Below are 20,165 nucleotides of genomic sequence, written 5' to 3'. Positions count from 1 at the left end.
TCCTCTCATGTAGCTCTCCTTTTGGTGGTGGAGTGCTAATACACACATGAAAACATTGGCTTGAGTATATTGAGAGATGCTTTATTTAGCCATCTTGAATTCCTTTTGATATTAATGTCTGATTCATGGATACATCTGTAATTTCATTTTGCCATTGATGTCTGCTTTCTCTGGTTTTGTACTGTTTCTTCTAGGATAGGATGGATATCCAACATAATTGTGGTGGTCTCTCCTGAAAATATTGAAACAATGAAGTCTATCATTGAAAAATACGGCCACAAAAGAGTTATGATAGTAAAAGGTGGAATAACTCGTCACCGGTCAATTTTCAATGGACTGAAAGTGTTTGCAGAGAATCAATTTTCCAACTATCTGCTCCAGAAACCAGAAATAGTGATTATCCATGATGCTGTGAGGCCATTTGTTGAAGAAGATATCCTTTCAAAAGTGGTTATGGCTGCTAAAGAACATGGGGTATGTACTGTACAGCAATGCAACTCTGCAATTTTCTTTATACCATACAGTGTAAAATCATGATTGACAAATAAGAATTTTTTTCTAGCAATTTTATTAATGTATTATGTTGATTTTTTTGTTGGAAAGTTGCAGAATCCCTGTTATGCAGAAGTCAGATAGGAGAGAGAGACACTTTTAATGCCACAGGTGTTATTTGCTATGGGGAATAATTATTGCCATAGAAACTATCAGTAAGAGATTGAATTAATTGGAAGTGTGTTAGTTGAAATGTAGATTGCATAAATGATAGTTTACCTTTTTTTCCATGCAGAATTTTCACCCAGTGATAGAGTAGATCAGTTAGTGATTACTAATAATAGCCAAAGATAGTACTGCATTGCTTGACTCACCAATTTTTTGTTTTCATCTCCAAATTTTATGCAGTTCTGACAAAGTGGCAAGAGAACTATCTCTACATTAATGCTATTTTTTTCTAGAATCTGTAAGCATTATGAACTATTGGGAAAAAGGGGAAGCAGGAAGCCTCCAATCACAGGTTGCAGGTCCTCCTGGTCATCACTGCATCTGAGGACTGGGAATATTCACAGGAACCAGAAAGATTTTTGATAAAGTGATAGGTGAAGGTGAATAATTGGTAGAAGTTGTATTGTGCAAGTAGAATGGTAGAGTTATTAACGTCATACACTAGCAACAAGAGGGACTGGTGGGTAAACTGGCTAAGACAGAGATATAAGTAATCATGACTTGTCCACTGGCTTGTTTGTACAATTTGCTATCTTTACCTTGTACTTCAGTTCTCCATTAATGAAACAGTAGAATGTTTAAGATAGGAGGTGATTTGAGGTAGAAGTCAGTAGTGACAGCAGGTTGGTTGAGTATTAGAAACCTAGGAAAACCTATCACAGTTTCTTTTTCAGGAAATGAGGTAAAAGGCTGATGAACAGATGTTTCATGACTTTGACAGTGGAATAGAGAGTCCAAAGAATGCATTGTAATATATCCTTAGTGCTCCTTTGCCTTTTTTTTGAAAGCTCATAGTACAGAATGGAAATGTACAACTTGTTAAAATATTTATTATGAAAGTTAAACTATGTAAGGTCTCACAGAACATTGTTAGGAACATGTGTATATTTAGCTTCTTGCTAGTAGGCCTTTACTTTTGTAGATTGGCTTAATGAGAAATGGCATTGAAATAGAAACTCTGTTCTGTAGTTCTTAAGTGATACAGAATGTAAGTTTCTAGTCATTACAACTTAAATTCTGTTAGAATTTTAACAAGGTTTTTGACCTTTCTTGTAGAGCACAAAATAGCTTTCCAGAATTGATTCTCTGCCAAAGAATTTAAACTAGATCTGCCTTGTAAATCTGTTTTAAATGAGGTTTTTTGAGAGTAGTAGAAAAGGGTTAATTGTACTGATATTGAGTTGAAATGAGAGTAACTGTTTTCTGAATATGTTTGTGTTTACGTGTCTCTCCATGTTATGATATATCTCATTTGTCTTCATGTTTAAGTTCTATAACTTGTTCACTTTTACTCAAAACTTGTGTGATTCTAATGTAATATTTTTTCCCTGGTTTTCTTTTTAATTGAATGTATGACATTTTCATTAAAACAGTAGGGAACAAAGTCTCCATTCGCCTTCTCAAGGCAGTATACCCTAGTTCATCTGAACTTGTGACTGGTAAATTTTTCTTTACCTTGATCACAGAAATATCATTTGATCTTAAAAAGGTCATCTTACACATTTGTCCTAGTCTTTTCCATTGTATAATGTCTGTCTTGAAATGTGTATGGTATTTATTTGCTCTGTCGTGGCTTCCTGTGTTGGCATAGATCCACTGAATTCATTGAGGCTAGATCGTCAGAGAGCTGGTCTCCAAAAGCTGTTAGCTATTGAAGTTACCTGACAAACTAAATTAATTAAGGAACATAAGAAGAACTTCACTTCATGTAATAAGTTGGAAAAGTTTCCTGCCAGGGAGAGGTGTCTATCTTCACTTGACAACTGCTGAATTCTGAAGAAATAAATCACTGGAGAGCTAAGACACTTTCCTGAAACTGACATACATTATTTTGAATATCAGAAAAAATAACCTTTCATCTTCAATTCTTCCTATAGTCAAATTCTTTGCATATTTAAAAAGGAGTAGATTCTGCAAACTTTCAGTACAAAGAGTAATTACTTCCTTTTGCATTATGTGGAAAGGTACAAAACCTGTCAGAAACATCCTATTAAATCACTACTGTAATAGAGGTGATGGTGTATTGTTCATCTACATACCATATAGGTAGGATAATTATGAGAAGCTTTAATGTTCTTTAAAATGGCAATTGATCAAGTAAGTTACTATACTTCTAGTTGCCAATTGTCAGAAAAATAAATTGTTTTATTACACTTACTAATCAGTTTGTTATTTGCCTGTAGGAATCAAAATGTGCACCTTATCCAGAACTAATAAATTATGCTTTAAATCCCCCAAACAATCACATAATTATGTAAAATATTACTTTGTAACCAATTAAATTCCATTTGTTTTGGGGGTAATTTTATAATTAAAATTACATGTTTCTAAAAACAAATTCTTTATTGCTAGTAAAAGTTGGGAAAAGTGGAAGCTTCAGAAGGCATCAGTCCAAAGCCTCTGGCAATATCTCATTGCCAAGATTGCATTTTAAACAACCTAACCAAAAAAAGAATTGCTTACAAGAAGGAAAATCAGGAAGGTGTGGGGGGGAAACTTGTCAGCTCTGCTGCTGAGAGTTTAAAAAAGTACACACAGTCAAAGACTCTGAAATTAACATAAACTAGATTTGAAAGTCTAGCTTATTTCTTTGAAAAGACTGAATCAAAACACTGTTCTTAAAAGCTAGTTTTTGGAAGCTGCCTGACATGGTTACTTTTATTTCTAGCTTTACCAATGATCTGAACAAAGCATACATGCCAATACAGATGGACAGTGCTACTCAGTGTTGTGGACTCTTATTCACATACATAATCAGTCAAAATAATATCTCCAAACAGAAAACACTATGTATTATACTCAGCCTGTTCCTGTCTCTGAGATTTTTGTACTCAGTGCTGTGGTTACTAGTCTTACTGTATCAGAAGGCTGGAGCAGAAATCACGTACCCATACACGTGCTGTTCTTTCATCCAGTTAGACTGCAAAATAAAATGCCTTGTGTATGATTTTTGAGTTGCGTTGGTGAAGTATGATTAGTGACAAACTAAAACACACCTCTTTTTCTCCACTGAAGCTGAAGGAGGACTTGGGTAGATGCATAGGCTGATCTGGTGTGGTGTACTTGAATAGGGATGGCCATGCTGGAGCAATTTTTTATTTATTTTCTCTTAGAAGCAATTATCCTTTTATATTTTCTTATTATTGCCTCTGTTTTGGCCATATATGGAATATTTGACCTGCGAACTTTCTTGTATTTGTTATAATCAAAGACTGATTCTAGCCATCTGTAAAGGCTACATGAGTAACAGACTATTTTTTATTCGTATTTATACAATGCATCATCTGAAGTCATCATGTGCTGTGTTCTCGGAGCTTCTGCTTTCATTGTAAGCCTCGTAGTCTGGGGGGCTTCTGCTGTCATGTCAGACACTTGTGCAAAAGCAGAGTGAAAAACGTATGGCATACTACCATCTTGATGTGATCTTTATTCCACTGGTGGTATGAGTTCTGTATTTTAGGGGACTCTGACTTACATTAAAAAATACATATTAATTAATTGTAAGGATGTTATATAGCAATTTTAGAAGAAAAAAGCATTTGAAGAGCTACAATATTGTGAAGAAACTGTTCAGTAGCCCTGAAACATTTCTGAATGTGTGAAGAAATCAAGTGTGGTTTTGCTGCTGTATGGAAAACAGTTATACAATGCATTATGCCTTTTTCAATGCTGTAGTAATGAATAACTATTGGAAACATACTGATGTTTCCATAGCTTATGGCATTATTGGTCCCATAGAAAGTTATAACCTTCTCAGCCAAGTTGTTAGTTGTTTTCTTTGTTGAATGGAGAACTAATGTGTTGTTAGTGAATATTTGAAGTCTTTGTCCTAACAAGATGTAGTTAGTGCTTGGAAGTAGGAGAGCACTGGTGGGGGGAGAAACAATTCTATCATTTCCCAGTCTCAGTTTAAGTCATTTAGATCATAGAATGGTTTGATTGGAAGGGAGCTTAAAGATCATCTAGTTCCACTCCCCTGCTATGGGCAGAGATGCTTCCTACAAAACCAGATTGTTCAAAGTTCCATCCAGACTGTCCTAGAACACTTCCAGGCAGGGGACATTCACAGCCTCCCTGAGAAACCTGCTTCAGTGCTTTTAGCAAAGATGTGTGTATTTAGTCACTTGGATTTCTCCTTCCTACAGCATATCAAAGTAGTAAAGACTAGTCCCTTAAAATAATTGTCCACCATGTGTGAGGAGCTGAATAAAGGTCTTGGATCATTCTAGCCACTTCTGCAGTGCAAGAAAGATCTAGAAAGAATTTTTAGCCATATCTCTCTGGCTAAGGATGAGGCATTCATACCTCCTGAGTTTTTTCCCTTTTTCAGCAAATACTACACCGAGAAGAAATCTGAGTTTTCATACAGAAATGTTCCCAGCTGCATTTTGGCTGAGTTTGTGATCTGTGTGGCAAGGACAATGCCAGCCTTGCAGCTTAGGTGAAGATTCTGAAAGCCAACTTGGTCTTTTTCATATGCTGTAGTAGTTTGCTGGACTGATTCTGTTCTTATCCTCCTGTTTCCAAGTAGGTATGTGGGTTATGGTACAGATAGAACTGAAACTGCCTTGAGGAGTATTGGAGCATGTAGGGGAGAATTCACAAGAATTCATACATACAGGTGTTAGTCACTATTTGAGCCAAACTTTCATGGTAAGGTAAAATTACTTGTTTTACAAGACCAAACCTTTGGTAAAAGAGAAGGTCTTCAGTGAGGCTCATACAAAGAGGTGACTTGAAATTTTGAATCTATTGGGCTGTAGAAAAAAAAAAAAGCTTAGGCGCAAGGTTTCCTGCAAGGAGAGGACATTAGCAGTTCCGACAGAAGCAGCTGATCTAGTTGAGAAGGCAAAGATGTTTTATAAGCAGATGTAGAGTTACTCTAGGGAACTCCGTGACCACAAAGTATGGTACCTGCGGTTTTGGTTGCTCAGGATTTTGTGTGGGAGAAAGAGTTATTAATTAAACATTGCAGTTTTGCATTTGGTTGATTAAATTGTGCAAGAGTGTTCCTACAATACCTCAAGATTTTTTTTCTTCATAATATGATGCAAATCATGTGTTTAATGATATGCAGTGGATCAGTAGCTGTCACATTATGATATTGTTCATTTTGTAATGATTGTAGACTTTCTGGAGGTAAAATATAACTTCTGAACTGTAATTGTAACTGCTATGGCAGTAGCTTCAAGGTTTCTACTCCACTGAATAGAAACATTAACTCTTATTTATACTGACTTACTCTAATATTCAAAGTCCTTTGTGGCACACTGCACTCTCACCCATAGCTTTTTGCAATGTAAATCAGTAATTAGAGTAGGAAAGATGCCTTGCTGACTGTACAAAGTGTTTTGTTACTTGTTAATGCAAGATAAGACTAAGCAAAGTAAAATAAATAGTCTTGTTAATTTTAGAGGCAAAAATGATTTGTTTTGTGAGTCAATAATTTTTATAGCAAATATTTTGTTTTATTTTTGCCATCTAGATTTGCAGTATAGCACTACTTAGAGCAAGAAAGTGTGGGTAGCTCATGTTACTGTCACCTTACAGTGAACAAATGCAAAAATTTAAAGGTATATGTATACTTTAAAATATTTCTTAAAAAATTGAAAATGCCAGTAGAATACTGGCCACGTGATTTGGTCTGGAATGTTTAAATTTTTTAGACTGAATTGTACGTATTAATAGAATCCATTGTAATTGTGTATAATATACAATTATTGCTGACAACTGAAAAGATTAAATACATCATAATAAAGGCTTGAAGCATGATACCAGCTTGTGCTGCTCTTTAGGTGGGGTATGCTACATGTGGTCTGGATCATATCCATAATATGGATCTTTGGTAGACTTTATGCAAACTTTGAAGATCTTTAAAAGAAAAATCTTATCAACAAGAAAACAAAACCTTAATAAATGAGAGCATGATAAACATTACCAGTTACTGAACTGTGATGAAAATTAGCTGAATGTATTGACTGAGCTAATGAGGCCTTACTTGGCTAATAATATGATAAAATGTATTTTATTGAATATATAATGCTATTGTATTTATAGAAAATGTGGATTTCTTCAACCTTTCTTGAATTCCTCACAAGGAATGCACCAGTAAGGAAGGCATTAGAATAAATGCTATTTAATTTTTATTACTTGATTAAAAATAAATGTTTGTTTAATCCTGCAGATTTCTGTAATTCTTTATTGTATTAAAAAGAATTTGTCTGATTAATAGCAGTAATTCATATCCTTAAGACTTATTTTCAATCTGCTTTTTAAATAAATAATTTAAATATGAAATAAAATGTCCACCTAAATTAGTTGTACTATTGTTGTTTGCTGTACCACTCTGCCTTTTCTTAGTGCATATGCAAGGTCTTGGTTTTGCTCCTCTTCCACTTTCAATATGTTCTTGAGCTTGGTTTCAGTGCTGTATGTTGACAAACTGCAACCTATGATATAACTACTTCTGCTTCCTTCCTCCACCTCATAATTTGTGTATATTCAGTTGTGTATTCCTACTGTCCTGTCTTTTGAAGTGGAATCTTTTTGAGAAATCTTGCTTTTTCTATAGAATAACATTTAGAATTTAGCATATTGTCAGAGAAAAATATTTACTGACACTTAGAGGTAAATACTTTGAATACAAAATAATATAAATGATGTAAAGTAAAAAAGAACATGAGCAGTCTTAATTTTTGATCAACAGTTTCTATTACTAGTCGTCTTCTTTAGTTTGCTCTAACTAATTTGGGTTCTGACATGTCTTGTTATAAATGTACTATCCCCAGTTACTCAGATAGTATGTTGTGATAAAGGTGACCTCATTAGAAGAAATGTTTTATTTTTCTTAAACAGTGTAATAAATATACATTGCATTTGTTTAAGGCATCCTTCGTCTTTGAAGTCAGTTCAATCTACAACACGGTGTCAGCTCATTAACATTGGATCAAAGTGTATATTAAATTTCTGATTAAACATCCCCTCTTTTGCAGCTAGAAATAAACACAATTATAACTTCTTCCTTCCTGGTGTTGGTTTAAGATTAACATGTGCCCAGTTTTAGTGAGTTTGACTGTTGCTCCTAGCCAGCTGGGTAAACAGACTTTAAGGAAATTAGGTAAGGCTTAGCATACAAGCCTTTCTTCGCAGTGTTCAAAACTCCTTACATCTGTTCTAATTAACCTTCTTTTTGTCTGGCTGATGATTAGGTTTAATATCCATGATACACCAGACTTGTTTAACATTCCAACCAGTGCTGTCCCTGGGCAATTAAAAGCTGCCAGTATAAATATGTCAAGATAGCTGGAACTGCACTGGTTGGTGCTACTGCTTACATAGAAGAAATGCTAGTATTTCACTAATGATAATCAAAGACCATGTGCTTGTAATGCCCTACGTGTCTCTTTCCCCAACAAAATTAAAAATAAGGTAATTCAAGAATTATTCTTGTTAGAAAAGGAAAATACCTGGCAGAAAGGTAACCTTTTTTCTTCAGCCTTAATCTCTAATAGGTAGACAGCCTGGGTTGCTGATTGTACCTGTTTGCTGGTTGAAGGAATCCTGTCCCCACCACAGTGCTGTCACACAAACTGTCTGTGCTACTTGATGGAGTCTGGGTGTGAGTATGGGTGAAAGTAAGACATGCCCTGCTCTCAGTTTGTGTTTCTGCATGGTAATGGGAGTACCTCTGTTGAGGTATGCTGTTCTTCACTGAGTCATCCTGATTGTCCTGTAGTGCTGACTGCATGCTGTATATGGTCCTGCTAGAGAAGATTGTGGCTGAGAGATTGGTTTGGGGGGTCTTTTGGACATGACATGAACAGGAATTATGGGAGCAGAGGGTGACGTTACTGGTTTAAGATAGCTCCTGAAACATAAACAAAAAGGCTACAATTAGGAAGGAGACATTTTTGTTTATTGCAGGTTTGTACAAATCTGGACATGTGGTGCCTTCTCACAAATCAAGCACATCAAATGAGACTTTTTAATTATATTTGTACACAAAACTATAAAGTTAGTAGGCTTCCAAGTCCCTCCTCCCTACTATGATTGGTTAGCTACTTGTGTATAGTTATAATATAGTTACATCACTATTTCTGCTATCATGCAGGGGAAGGGGCTTCACCTGGGCAGGGATCTTTTTTGACTTGGGGGTATAATTTTTAGTATTGTAATGAGCTAAGTTCACTAAAAGGACACAGTATCACAAGTTTTGTAACTCCATCTACTCAAGACTTGTTCAATCTCTCCTCTATTTTAGTTCTTTTTATCACATCCTTCATTCCTTAGGTCCAGTAGACCTTGAATCTTCTTGCCTGCCAAGTTAGTGATGTACACAAACCACCCTCAAAACATCTTGATTAATTGCTACTTCAAGGCCTAGTAATTCCAGAATGACCTTGCTCAGAACTGACTGTGGTACTAATTGTGTGCCTTTCTGACTATAATTTTTTAACTTGTATGTATAGAGTACATCTTGCACAAAATACACATATTGAAATGTCTGAGTTATTTTTCAACAGTGACAGGTTAGAGTTGAACCCATGCAGCCAGACTGCTGCCTTACCTTGCTGTACAGAAGTGGGTGGGTTCTGGGTGCAGAATGAGGTTATGAACTCTGGACTATGTGCAGGCTTGAATCAGTTCAGTTTGGAAGTTTGGCTAGTTTGGGCTTGAGCATGTGTCAGTACCTAAGGTGAAAAAACTTTGCACATACAGCCAAATTGTAGTTGTCAGCTGCACTTCTGTATGGGAGCGGTAGCTTATAGTTTATGTCATTACTTTCTCTGTGCCCTAGTCTTTTGCTTCCATATAGAATTGTTTTGCAAGGATTTCTGTAGGTTGGAGGAGGAAATACTCCCCAAGTCTTCCATGTCTGCAGAAGGGTCATAAAACTTCTCATAGATTATACGTTTTGGATATAGAGAAGGTAAAATGTAGCCTTAAGCAACAGCTAGATAGAAAATGCAGAAAAGGAAAAGAAACATAAGAAAAAAATGTGATATCTAATGTCATACCTTGAATGTGCGTGGGTCGAAATTCTCGGATTGCTTTATTTTACATAGTTACATGACTTGGTTTATTAGATATGTGGAATATTTTAATCTTATAATTGAGTTTTTGAATTTTGCTTTAAGCATTCTATTTTTTAAGTTTGAAAAACTTAACATCTCTACTTTCAGTAGAGATGATTCTTCTAATTGAAATGGTAGATACTGAATGTGACTAAAGCATGTTGATTACTATATATACAATTAGTTTAAGTGTAGATGTCTGAATAGAAATGCATGTTTCTACCTGTATCACAGATACTGTGTTTATTTTTTCATACTGTAGAAGGCTGTGAATGCCCTTCATGGCAAACGAATTGATCTGTGTAAAGAATACTTTCCCTGTAGTAACATGTGGAAACAGTTTGATGGAATAAAATGAGAAGAAATTAATCATAGTTATTCTGAGCTTCTCTTGCTGGTTCATGGCCAGACCTAATTTAGACTGAAATCCTTAGGAGATGTTAGTGTTTGGTAACATATAAATAATCTTTCACCTAATAAAAAACATTTCAGGGCATATTTGTAAACTTTTAGATACCTAACTTGTCTAAATTAACATTGTTATTCTTATATAGCTGGACAGTGTCCCAGTGCAATTCTTTTCTTCATGGAAAAGCAAGATAAAGGTGTTCGTAAATTTACCAAAATTTACAAATTTTACACTAATGATGTTCTAAGATGGAAGTATTTTTCCTACTGAGTGTGACTAGTCCCACAATCTCCAGGATACAGTTTCAGAGAGGTAATCTTATTGAAGAGATGAAAATATACTTCTAATATACTTCTGTTTCCAGTTGATATATACAAGACTAGTTTGGGGTTTTTTCTAAGACAGGGTGACTAAATAATTCCGGAGTCTTGGTTCAGTAGTATTTTGCTTGTCAGAGTTGAAAACAATTCTTATCAAAGAATTAAAATGAATATGAACATAGAAAAAACATGTAAAAACATGAGAACAGGGACGTTGTATTAAAGATAACACTCATGAGCTGTGCTTATATGCGGTTGACATCAAGCCTATTGTGAAGTAATTTTAAACCATTGCACCTAATGCAGTTAGGATGATAGAAATACAAAGTTTATATTTACTTAATGCTACTAGACAGCTGAGAAGACAAAGCATAGGGAAAATTAATTTCAGAGGAGATAAAGGCTATGAAGGAAAATCAAAGTGGTGTCGGTGTAGTTAAAAAGTAGAAGCAAGCTATGCTAGAGAGGTGAGGATCTGCTCGTTTAGGACTAGACTCTGTAAAGTCTTAGGCTGTGATTACCACTCACTTGAAGTTCAGGGTTGCAAATTGGCTGCATGAGTGACCTTGGTGGGTCTGCATTAGTACTTGGAGCCTACTGGGGATAAGGGAATGCGAAAGATACAGTGTAGTTTTGTTTTTTTTCTTCAGTATACCAGCCTGGGGGATCTGTGGTTGTCTGAGCTTGTTACCACACTGTTATAAAACAAAAGGAATTGTAGTTGTGGTATTTTTTTGTAGTGATATTGTGCCACTGCAGTTTTTTTCTCTTCCTAGTCCGTATCATTCAACTTGTTGAGGTTTGCAGCTATTTAGCATTGTTCCTTTTCAACTCTGGCTAGAAAAATGGCCAGATCAGTGATGTGTGTGAGTTGGTTTCCATGCTCATTTGGAGCTTCTGGCTGCATGGTAACTTGTTTTTGGTAGGTTGCCTTCTAGATTTGATGTATTGGTCTCAGCTAAGTAACACACTGTTAGTTGGGGGTATTTGTAACCTGGGTAGTTTCTTGCTTGTGATAAAGGCTCCATCTCCCCTGAGCAATCCTTTTCAAAATTTTAATGGGTACTGTGTTTTTTAAATAAAATAAGGATTTTCATGTTCTACAAATATGCAGAAAAGTAGGCTATACTGAATTGTGTCAGCTAGGTTGCTGTGTTGTGTGTAGGCTTCTGTGGCCTAAACATTCAGACTTCATTTTGTAGTATGAGATGTCATCAGTACTGCTTGGACTTTACTCTCCTTGAGCTGGTGGTGGTGTCTGATCTCAAAAACAGCCCCAGTTATGCATTCACGGAATTAATACACCTAAATAATTTCTTGCCAGAATAAATGTGTGATTAAATGGGAATTAAATGGGAATAATTCAGTGTTAATTGTTTAGTGGAAAGGTGGATAGATATGCATTGAATCTATTGAAAATACTTAGGATACCTTATTATAGTGTCCTGATGATGCACATTTTTTTCAGGCACCATCGAGTCTTCAAATCTTGAATGTATGCTGTCCTCTAGGCAGTCATGCATAAACTGAACACAAGGCTGAGAACCTGTTCGTAAATATTTTTGATGAGTGCTGTTTAAAATGGATTATAAAATACACCTGTTGTTTCTAAAAGTATGTAGAGGCTGGTTCAGTTTTCAGCAGGTGGATGGATGAGCTTGCTTCTGAGAGATACCAGTCTGTCATTACAACTGACGTTGATGCAATTCTGTGTTCTAAGGATGTTTTAGGATTTTTTCAAGGAAATTATAGATTAAAGGGAAGTTTTTTTCCCCCATAATTTGTCTGCCAAAGAGAACTGATGATTAGCAGTTTTTGTTCACATGTCTGTTATGCTATAAAATAATATTTTAAGAGCTTGCCCACAGATTTTTTTGATACTTCAACTAATTTAATTAACAAAATATGCAAAAATCGGGGAAAGAAGCATATGCATTTCCTGGACATGCCAGGTTCACCAAAACTAGTGCTTGACTGTCTTTGAAGTGGAGTGGCTTGAAGATTATGAAGTGGAGTTTTAAAGAAATTCAGTTTAACTATCTGTCAGCTATCCACTTGAGATTCAGGAAGAGTGTGAGATGCATTTTGTGGATGATTTTGAAAGGAAATCTACTTGAAATATGGGTCAAAATTATTATTAGTTGGAAGGTGAGTACTCTGGGTAGGGGAGTGTTAATAAGAGACCTAGACTCCCAGAGTTTGTTTTTTTTGGGAGGTTAATTCAAAGTGTAGAAAACATCTGTAAAACTATAGTGACATTAACAAGTGTTTACAATTTTAAATGAGGACAGATTTTCTTGGTTTTATTGCTTCTTAAAATTCATGTCAGAACCTCTTGCCTGAGAGCAGGGCCAAATACCTGTATTTTCGTGACATAAATAGCAAGTCAAAGCATCTCAAATTAGACCAAATAAAATTCAAATACCTGAGACTCAATATGGAAGTTAAGTTCTTTGTTATGGATTTATAATCAGAAAAACAACATGGAAATCCTTGCAAAGAATAAAATATTTGGTGTTATAACTGAATAAATATAGACTATATGGATGGTTGTATTTTACACTCCATGGTCATCAGGCTCAAAGCCTCTTTTGATACAGTACTACCTTATTGTATTATTTGCCCTACTCGGCTCTGATGTTGAAGTTTCTGAACTAAAAATGTAGTCTATAGCCCTATCTTAAGTATGTAAATAGCCTGTTCAGTTGATTGTAAGACTGCTATAAGTGGGATTCGAAAAGGCTTTGTACTGAGTGGGGAGGACACTTGAACTAACCAGAAGAAAACACTGCAGAGCACGCCATACATCTTAAACTGTGCCACTCTTTGGCCTAGAAATGAGAACAAAATTCAATTTAAAAAGCCCAATTCTTCTGTTTCCACATGCCAAATATTATGTTTACACCATGAATTAAGATAGCAGTGAGCCAATTCTGGAAGCAGAAGCATGTGCAGTGAGGTCTAAGCCAGCTTGGGCTTGGCAGCTGTGTCAGAATATGCCAGCTAGAGAATGTCACCAGAAGTACTGCAGTTGCAGTTTCCTGTGTTAGGAGCTTGGCTCACTTGTCCCGTATGAAAACAATGCAGGGCATACACAGGCCAGTATTTTCCTTTGCTTCATCCCTTTTTTCACCCAGTCTGAAAGTGACCTTAGGAACTAGCATAGTTCTTGTGTCACTGAGGAGGTAAACTCAGCCCTGTATTGGATCACATCATCTGATTGAGGGAGCCTGGGCATGATTGCTGAGACAGAAAAAAGTCTTGCAGAAAGGTGAGCCAGTACTGAGCACAACCACCAATGAGTTTCTGTATCTTGTCTTAGGATTTTGAGGTTTCAACTCAGTTCTGCATCTTAGCAAATATGTTCTAGCTCATTGATTCATGGCTTTTGGATCCCAGCTGCTCATTATATGGTTTTCTGTGCAGTAGAAACTTCCTAGCTTTACTGAGGACTAGAGCTCTGCATGCTGCTTTTAGAGCATAAAGCAGTCATGGACTTGAATTGCCCCCCACCCCTTTTTTTAGTAAAGCTGTTTAGATTTGGGTTTTTTTTTGTTTGTTTGGGTTTTTTAAAATAAAATTACTGCTACTTATCCCACTACTAAATACATAGTTAGAATTCTCTGTGATCAGAAGCCAGCCGTAAATCTTATTCTTTGTATTAAACTCGATGTTTTCAGTCCGTGACAGGTATCGTTTGAGTGGACTTGCTGCAGAAGACATCTTACTGTGCCCAACTTGTGATTTCTCATTGAAACGGAGGGACAGCAAGTGAGAAATTCAGCCTGCCACACTGGGCTTTGTGCTGGGATAATGTAAAGCAATAATGTAGTTATTTGAAAAATGCCATTTGTTTAATTTTAGGTGCCATGAAACTTTCAATTACTTGTAAAATTAAACTGGACAGTCTAAAAGTGATCTGTTTGGATTTATTAGAAATCAGATCTTGCAACTTTTGGAAGAGCTAGGCCTTAGCAGAGCAGGAGATGTGGTTCAGTGTTGTCACAAAGATACAGATACGGACATTCATGAATTTTTATTGTGCAATAAACCAGATGTCAAGAAAACAATGTGTTTCAGAGCTCTTTTAAGAATACAATTTTGAGTATTTCAATTTTATTTAGAACTGCAGCTTGGTTTTTTGTTCCTCAGAGTGCGTGTTTCACTTGTGAGACTTGGTTATGCAAGTCACATTGTATTCTCTTGGCTTGTTTTATGCTTAAAATGTGACATGACATGATTGTTAAAAACTGTAATAAAATACTGGATCAGCCTAAGAAATCCTCTTTTGCTAACTGGTTTTCTGGAATGGTAATGGTTTCAGAAAAAAAAAAATAGACTTAACTAATTACAGAAAAGCTGTGGCTAGCATGCTGCTCTGTCTCTTTTCCCATGACCTTCTAATTTTATAATTTTTTTGTATGTGTGTGAAACCAGATAAATATGATGGCAGAGTGAAATAACATAGTCCAAATGCCCAGCAGGTGGGATACAGAGGTGATAATCTATGTCCTGGTAGCACAGGAAATAGAGTTGCTGGTAATTTAGTCTCTCTACTTTGATTGTGCACAGCTTTTACTCAAAGTTACATCTGTTAAATTTACTCCTTATTTAATACATTGATAACTAAAATTATGGTGGTATTTAGTTTTTTCTGTTTGTCTTTTCTATGACGTAAGTAAATTGATCCTGCCTAAGGCAGAGACATGGACTGGATGACCCCTTGAGATACAATTTTTCTGTGGTTTCACCAAAACTGAAATATAAACATTTAATTATCTGTTCTGGGGCACAGTGCTGCTGGATATTGAAAGCTTTCTGATGTATTTACTGTGCTCCCAGTGATTTCAGTGGTACGTGAAGTTGCTCATTATTTCACTGGGTGAATTCAATTCAGAGGAACAAGCTTAGTTTTCTGAAACTTTTCTCATTGCTTATTTCTGGACAGCTTAGCCAAATCGAAATCTTTGAAAGCAATAGGTGGTGTGGTTTGTCAAGACCTCTCATGTGTTTTCTGCTTTTTGATATCTGAATAGGCCTAGGACTGTTCTTACAGAAACCATCTAATATGTATGTAGAAGAAGATCTGAAAAATGAACAGCTCAGATCTGTCCTATGTATTTGCAGTAGATGTTTAAGAAGGACTTAAGACTTTTTTTTGTAAATTGGCCCTCTGTATTTACTTACATGGTCTTTCATTGCTATATTCATGTTACATGTCTCATACAGACTAAGTAGTATGACTTACGCTTTGTGACATATTTAAAAGATAAATCAGTAGAAAATTCATTTTAAAGCTCTTTTTTTGACTGCCTCTATCTGATGTGCATGAGTATTAATAAAGTTTAGGCCTATCTCTGTTTTGTTCCACAGGCAGCAGGAGCAATTCGTCCTCTAGTTTCTACTGTGATTGCGTCTGCTGCAGATGGCTGTTTAGACCACTCATTGGAACGTGCCAGGTACAGAGCGAGTGAAATGCCTCAGGCGTTCTTATTTGATACAATCTACGAAGCATATCAACAGGTAAGGCTTAGAGACTTCAAGACTCTTTTCTGTTCACCTAAAAAAACCAAACGTTAAACTGTATGCTTCTTTCTCTTCTGTAGTCTTCTGATGAAGATATTTCATCATTCTGATCTATTAAATTTTTTTAATCAAACTGCCAAATACAAGAGGAGGTGAGGGGTCTAAACTATTGGAAGCACAGATTTGCTTTTTTATTTTTTTCTGTGCATTAAATAAATTACTTAAATGAGTGGTTCAATGTTTTTAAAGTTAAGTATATATTCAATATGTATTGTTGACTGAGAGTATAAAAAAAAGAGTATAAAAAAATGTTCAGTGCACAGTATAACAATGACATAATAAAATAATGTGATACAGGCTATTTTAAAATATAGGGATTATAACTTGATACAATTAGGTAAATAAATTTTGAATTTGTTTCATATTGCATGTGTATTCTGTGTACTTTGGTTAGTGGCTGAAAATAATATTTACATAAGTCTCTGTTCTATTTTTCAGTTTTTTTCCTAATTTATTGCCTTAACAGCACCTTTATTTCAGAAAATTAAAATTGCAGGCAGTGTATTAAACTCTGACTCTTTTGCCTTTATTCCTCTTGAAAACTGCTTTTGTTTGCTCCACCCTGTATTCACAGTTTACTGGAAACATTCCAGTTTTTCATCTTGGCATTTTACTTCCTTTTCATTCATCAGCTTGTGGAAATTGCCTGTCCTCCAGGTATCTTCCAAACTGAGTAGAAGCAGAGTATTTCTTCATTTATCACTTGGAAGGAATTATTTTTCACTCCACTAATGCTTACAGTCATGCTTCCCATGAGTCTTTCATTTCTAGTGTAAACAAGCCCAAATGACTGATTCCCACCTTCAGAAAGTACATAACTTAGAAGTCACCAACAACAGAACAAATGAGTGGACAGGCAATGAAGAAGAAACAGTTGCTTAATTGTTCAGTAATTGTTTTACTTTAAAATGTTGGTACAAATTCCATGTCATACCCCTTATGCTTGATACTTGAAGGTATTCCTAGATGCTGAAGATGAAGGACTGCTCAAGATAAACAGCTACTAAAATTATTTGTTGGACTATCTCCAACCTTTTTACTTCTTATGGGAAGCAGGGGGATGTTCTTTGTATATGTGATAACACACAAGCTGATACTTCTGAGCTTGAATGTAGTGGGCATACTCATGATAAAGGCAGCATATATGAGATGGGACACATCTCGAGACAGTAGGTACTGTTGGTTATATAATTGTTTATTTCTTGTTCATCTGTATCTCTTTTTTGCAAATTGCATGCTTATATGTTGTTTCTCACACATACTCCAAAAACAACCCCCTGTGTTTTTCTACTGTGTTTGCACTTAGTTTGCAGATACACTAAAGCTGGCAAATGCATAAAAAGCTTTTGACCTAAATGTCTTCCTCAACAGACAACTATATTTGCAGTCCCTGTACTCCTCTGAGTAGTGTTCTCACATATGCATTCCATCACTCTTTTTGTGTGTATCCTTGCTCTTTCAAGAACAACCCACCAAAGTTGTTAGCAAGCATTCAAGGCTATGGTTCCTTGTCCCCAGTTCCCTTTGCATTGGCTGCATTCTGGTCATTTGAATGCTCTCTGCCTTTGAGCTCTGGGAAGGATAACACTTCGCTAAACCTCTCAACTCATATTGTTTGCTAATTATTTATGTTTCAATGGTGCCTAGCTGTCCAAGTCAAGGATTAAGACCCTATTGTTCTGGGAACTGTACAAACAAATAAAAAAAGATAGATAATTGTTGTCCTGAAAGACTTAAGCTACTGTAGGACAGATTTTTGTAGGAATGGTTGCACCTTATGATGCTTCCTAAATATGAACATAGCTGTCATTAGTTCCCACAACAACCTGGTGAAGTAGGTATCATTGTACAGATTAACCAAAAAAGATAAAATAATTTTGTTAACTTATGTTGCAAGTCATTCACGAAGCTTGGAATGGAATTAATTTTGGCTGACTCAGCATGGGATCATGATCTCACTCCTGTGCATTTTATACAGTTGTGACCTTTATGTAGCAACAGTGGGGGGAAAACCAATGCTCAAACATGCATTCCTTAGGAAGAAACTTTCCATTTCAATTATTGCATCAAATAACATAGTCTTTTTAGTTACAATGTGGATTATGTGAAATACTGCTTTTAAACTCTGTCTCTATTTAAATGCATCGTCTGATGTGAGTAGGTAGATTTAGACAGTTTACTTACAGAAGCATTCTTTTTCATAAATGTAAGATTTCTGCGTGCCTTGAACATGAAGTTACAACATTCAAAGGTCAATTTTGTGACCCTTGCAGGTTTGCAATCTGCAGTCTTTTTTGTTCTTCTTGTCTGGTACCAATCGGAGCAGAGCAGACTAGTTCTCCTTCTCCTTTTATTGCTGTTTCCAATGTGGTTAGAACTAGAAAGGAATAAGCAATTAACACTATTAAAATATGTGAGAATACTTTTGTGTCATCTCTAACAAATTAAAGCAGTTACCTTAAACTTCATCTGTTTCTTACTTTTCTAAAAAGTCATAGTAATGAGTTGGGGAAAATACATGCTTTGTACATAAAATTAGTCGAAGATACAACAAATGCCAATATCTTAAAATGTGTATGGTACGCTGAATTCCCTCTACATTTAGTGTCAAAAATCCAGGATAGATTTTAAGGGCATTCAGCCAAGTTGCATGCATGCATTTCATTATGATGCATCTCATTTTTGTGTGCTGGATCTCAATTTAGTCTTTACTCTTACGTTTTCTCTGGTGCCTAGGACACACACATTCCAAACAGATCTTTTGTTCAGATATATGTAGCTTTCTGATTTAACTGTGGTGATGTCAGGATTTCTGACATCCTAACTATTAGCTTCTCAGCTTTATAGAGCTGTTCAAACCTTTTAGATTTTGTTGCTCAAAAATTGCAATTGTCTTTAATAACTTTGAGAACTCATTAAAACACTCTTCACTTGTATACCTGATGTTTAAGCCCTCTGTAAACAGGGCTTTTCAAAGGTTCAAAACCAGTACTTGCATTTTTTAAATGTGATTTTTTTTTTTTTTTTCCTGGTCTTTTTGAGTTTTCCTTCTTACAAACACTTCATCAAAACAAGAGAAATCATAGGACTGGAAGTGACATCAAATTAGAGTCTGTTTGGTCATTGACCCAGAAACAGAGTGAAGTATTCCATCCATTACCTCCGATGTATGCTATGAAAAAATTTCTGTTGTGTTTCTAATTTTTGCTTGTATTGTGTGAGAGAATTGGGTTCTGCAAGAAGGTATGCATTATATTGTTTTCAAAAGGGTTTCTTGTTACCACTAGTCACATCTCCTTTTGCAATGTGTACTGATGTGAAATTTTCTGTTCTTTGGGACAGCCCTCCTTTCAAAATTCCATAATGCTTCTTAGTTCTGATGGGGAAATTATTTCATACTTCTACCCTGCTATTGTAAGATTCTGTCTGTGAAATAGGGTGGGTTTGTTTGGTATTTTTATTACCCAGAGAAGTAAAGAAAGCTGAAATGGAAGAGCAATGCAAAAAAATGTCGTGAGGTACTCTATACTGCAAGGTTTTCTGATGGTTAATTTTGAATACATTTTTTAACCATAATTAAACAAGAATAGTCTCACACTTTTCCACTTAGCATCAATTTTAACATCAGTTATTGGTGGAAGCAATTTTTTATGAGCCTGTGTACCAGAGGGAAAAAAAAAAAAGACTTTCAGGTGTCCTATATTTTTACTTGGGGAAATGCAAGCAGTTTGAGAACCATTGTGTGTTTCTAGGTGAAATAAGAATTGTGAGTTCTTTGTGTCTGCCTTCCTGTGGTAAGTGGAGTTGTAACAGGGAAGGCAAGAGTTTTCAGTGTTCTTCCACCTCCAAAAGTAGTTGGTGCAACGCAGCAGGATCAGAAGACCACTATTCAGGGAAACAGCTACTTCTTCCACTCCAGAACAGTGATAGTGATTTTAATGTATTTATAAAGTTTCTGTTACATTATTAAACATATACTTTTAACTCAGGCTACCTCAGGGCCCTTGTATTGGCCATGACATGAACAAGACTGGAAACATTTACAGTGAATATTGA

At 35.7% G+C, this 20,165-nt stretch overlaps 1 protein-coding gene across 1 annotated transcript in view; it reads left to right on the top strand.

The window, feature by feature from the left end:
• The first annotated feature begins 201 nt into the window (after positions 1-201).
• The window catches only part of ISPD (isoprenoid synthase domain containing), a 101,464-nt gene continuing 81,500 nt past the window's right edge, over positions 202-20,165 (top strand). The window contains exons 1-2 of the mRNA XM_009994939.1: positions 202-474; positions 15,897-16,046. Coding sequence (XP_009993241.1) covers positions 250-474; positions 15,897-16,046 — 375 coding nt within the window. The 5' untranslated portion in view covers positions 202-249. The remainder of the gene's footprint in view (positions 475-15,896; positions 16,047-20,165) is intronic.

The sequence above is a fragment of the Chaetura pelagica genome, unplaced genomic scaffold, assembly GCF_000747805.2.
Source record: "Chaetura pelagica isolate M959 unplaced genomic scaffold, ChaPel_1.0 scaffold12, whole genome shotgun sequence".
NCBI lineage: Eukaryota > Metazoa > Chordata > Aves > Apodiformes > Apodidae > Chaetura > Chaetura pelagica.
This window is presented reverse-complemented; position numbering and strand designations above follow the sequence as displayed.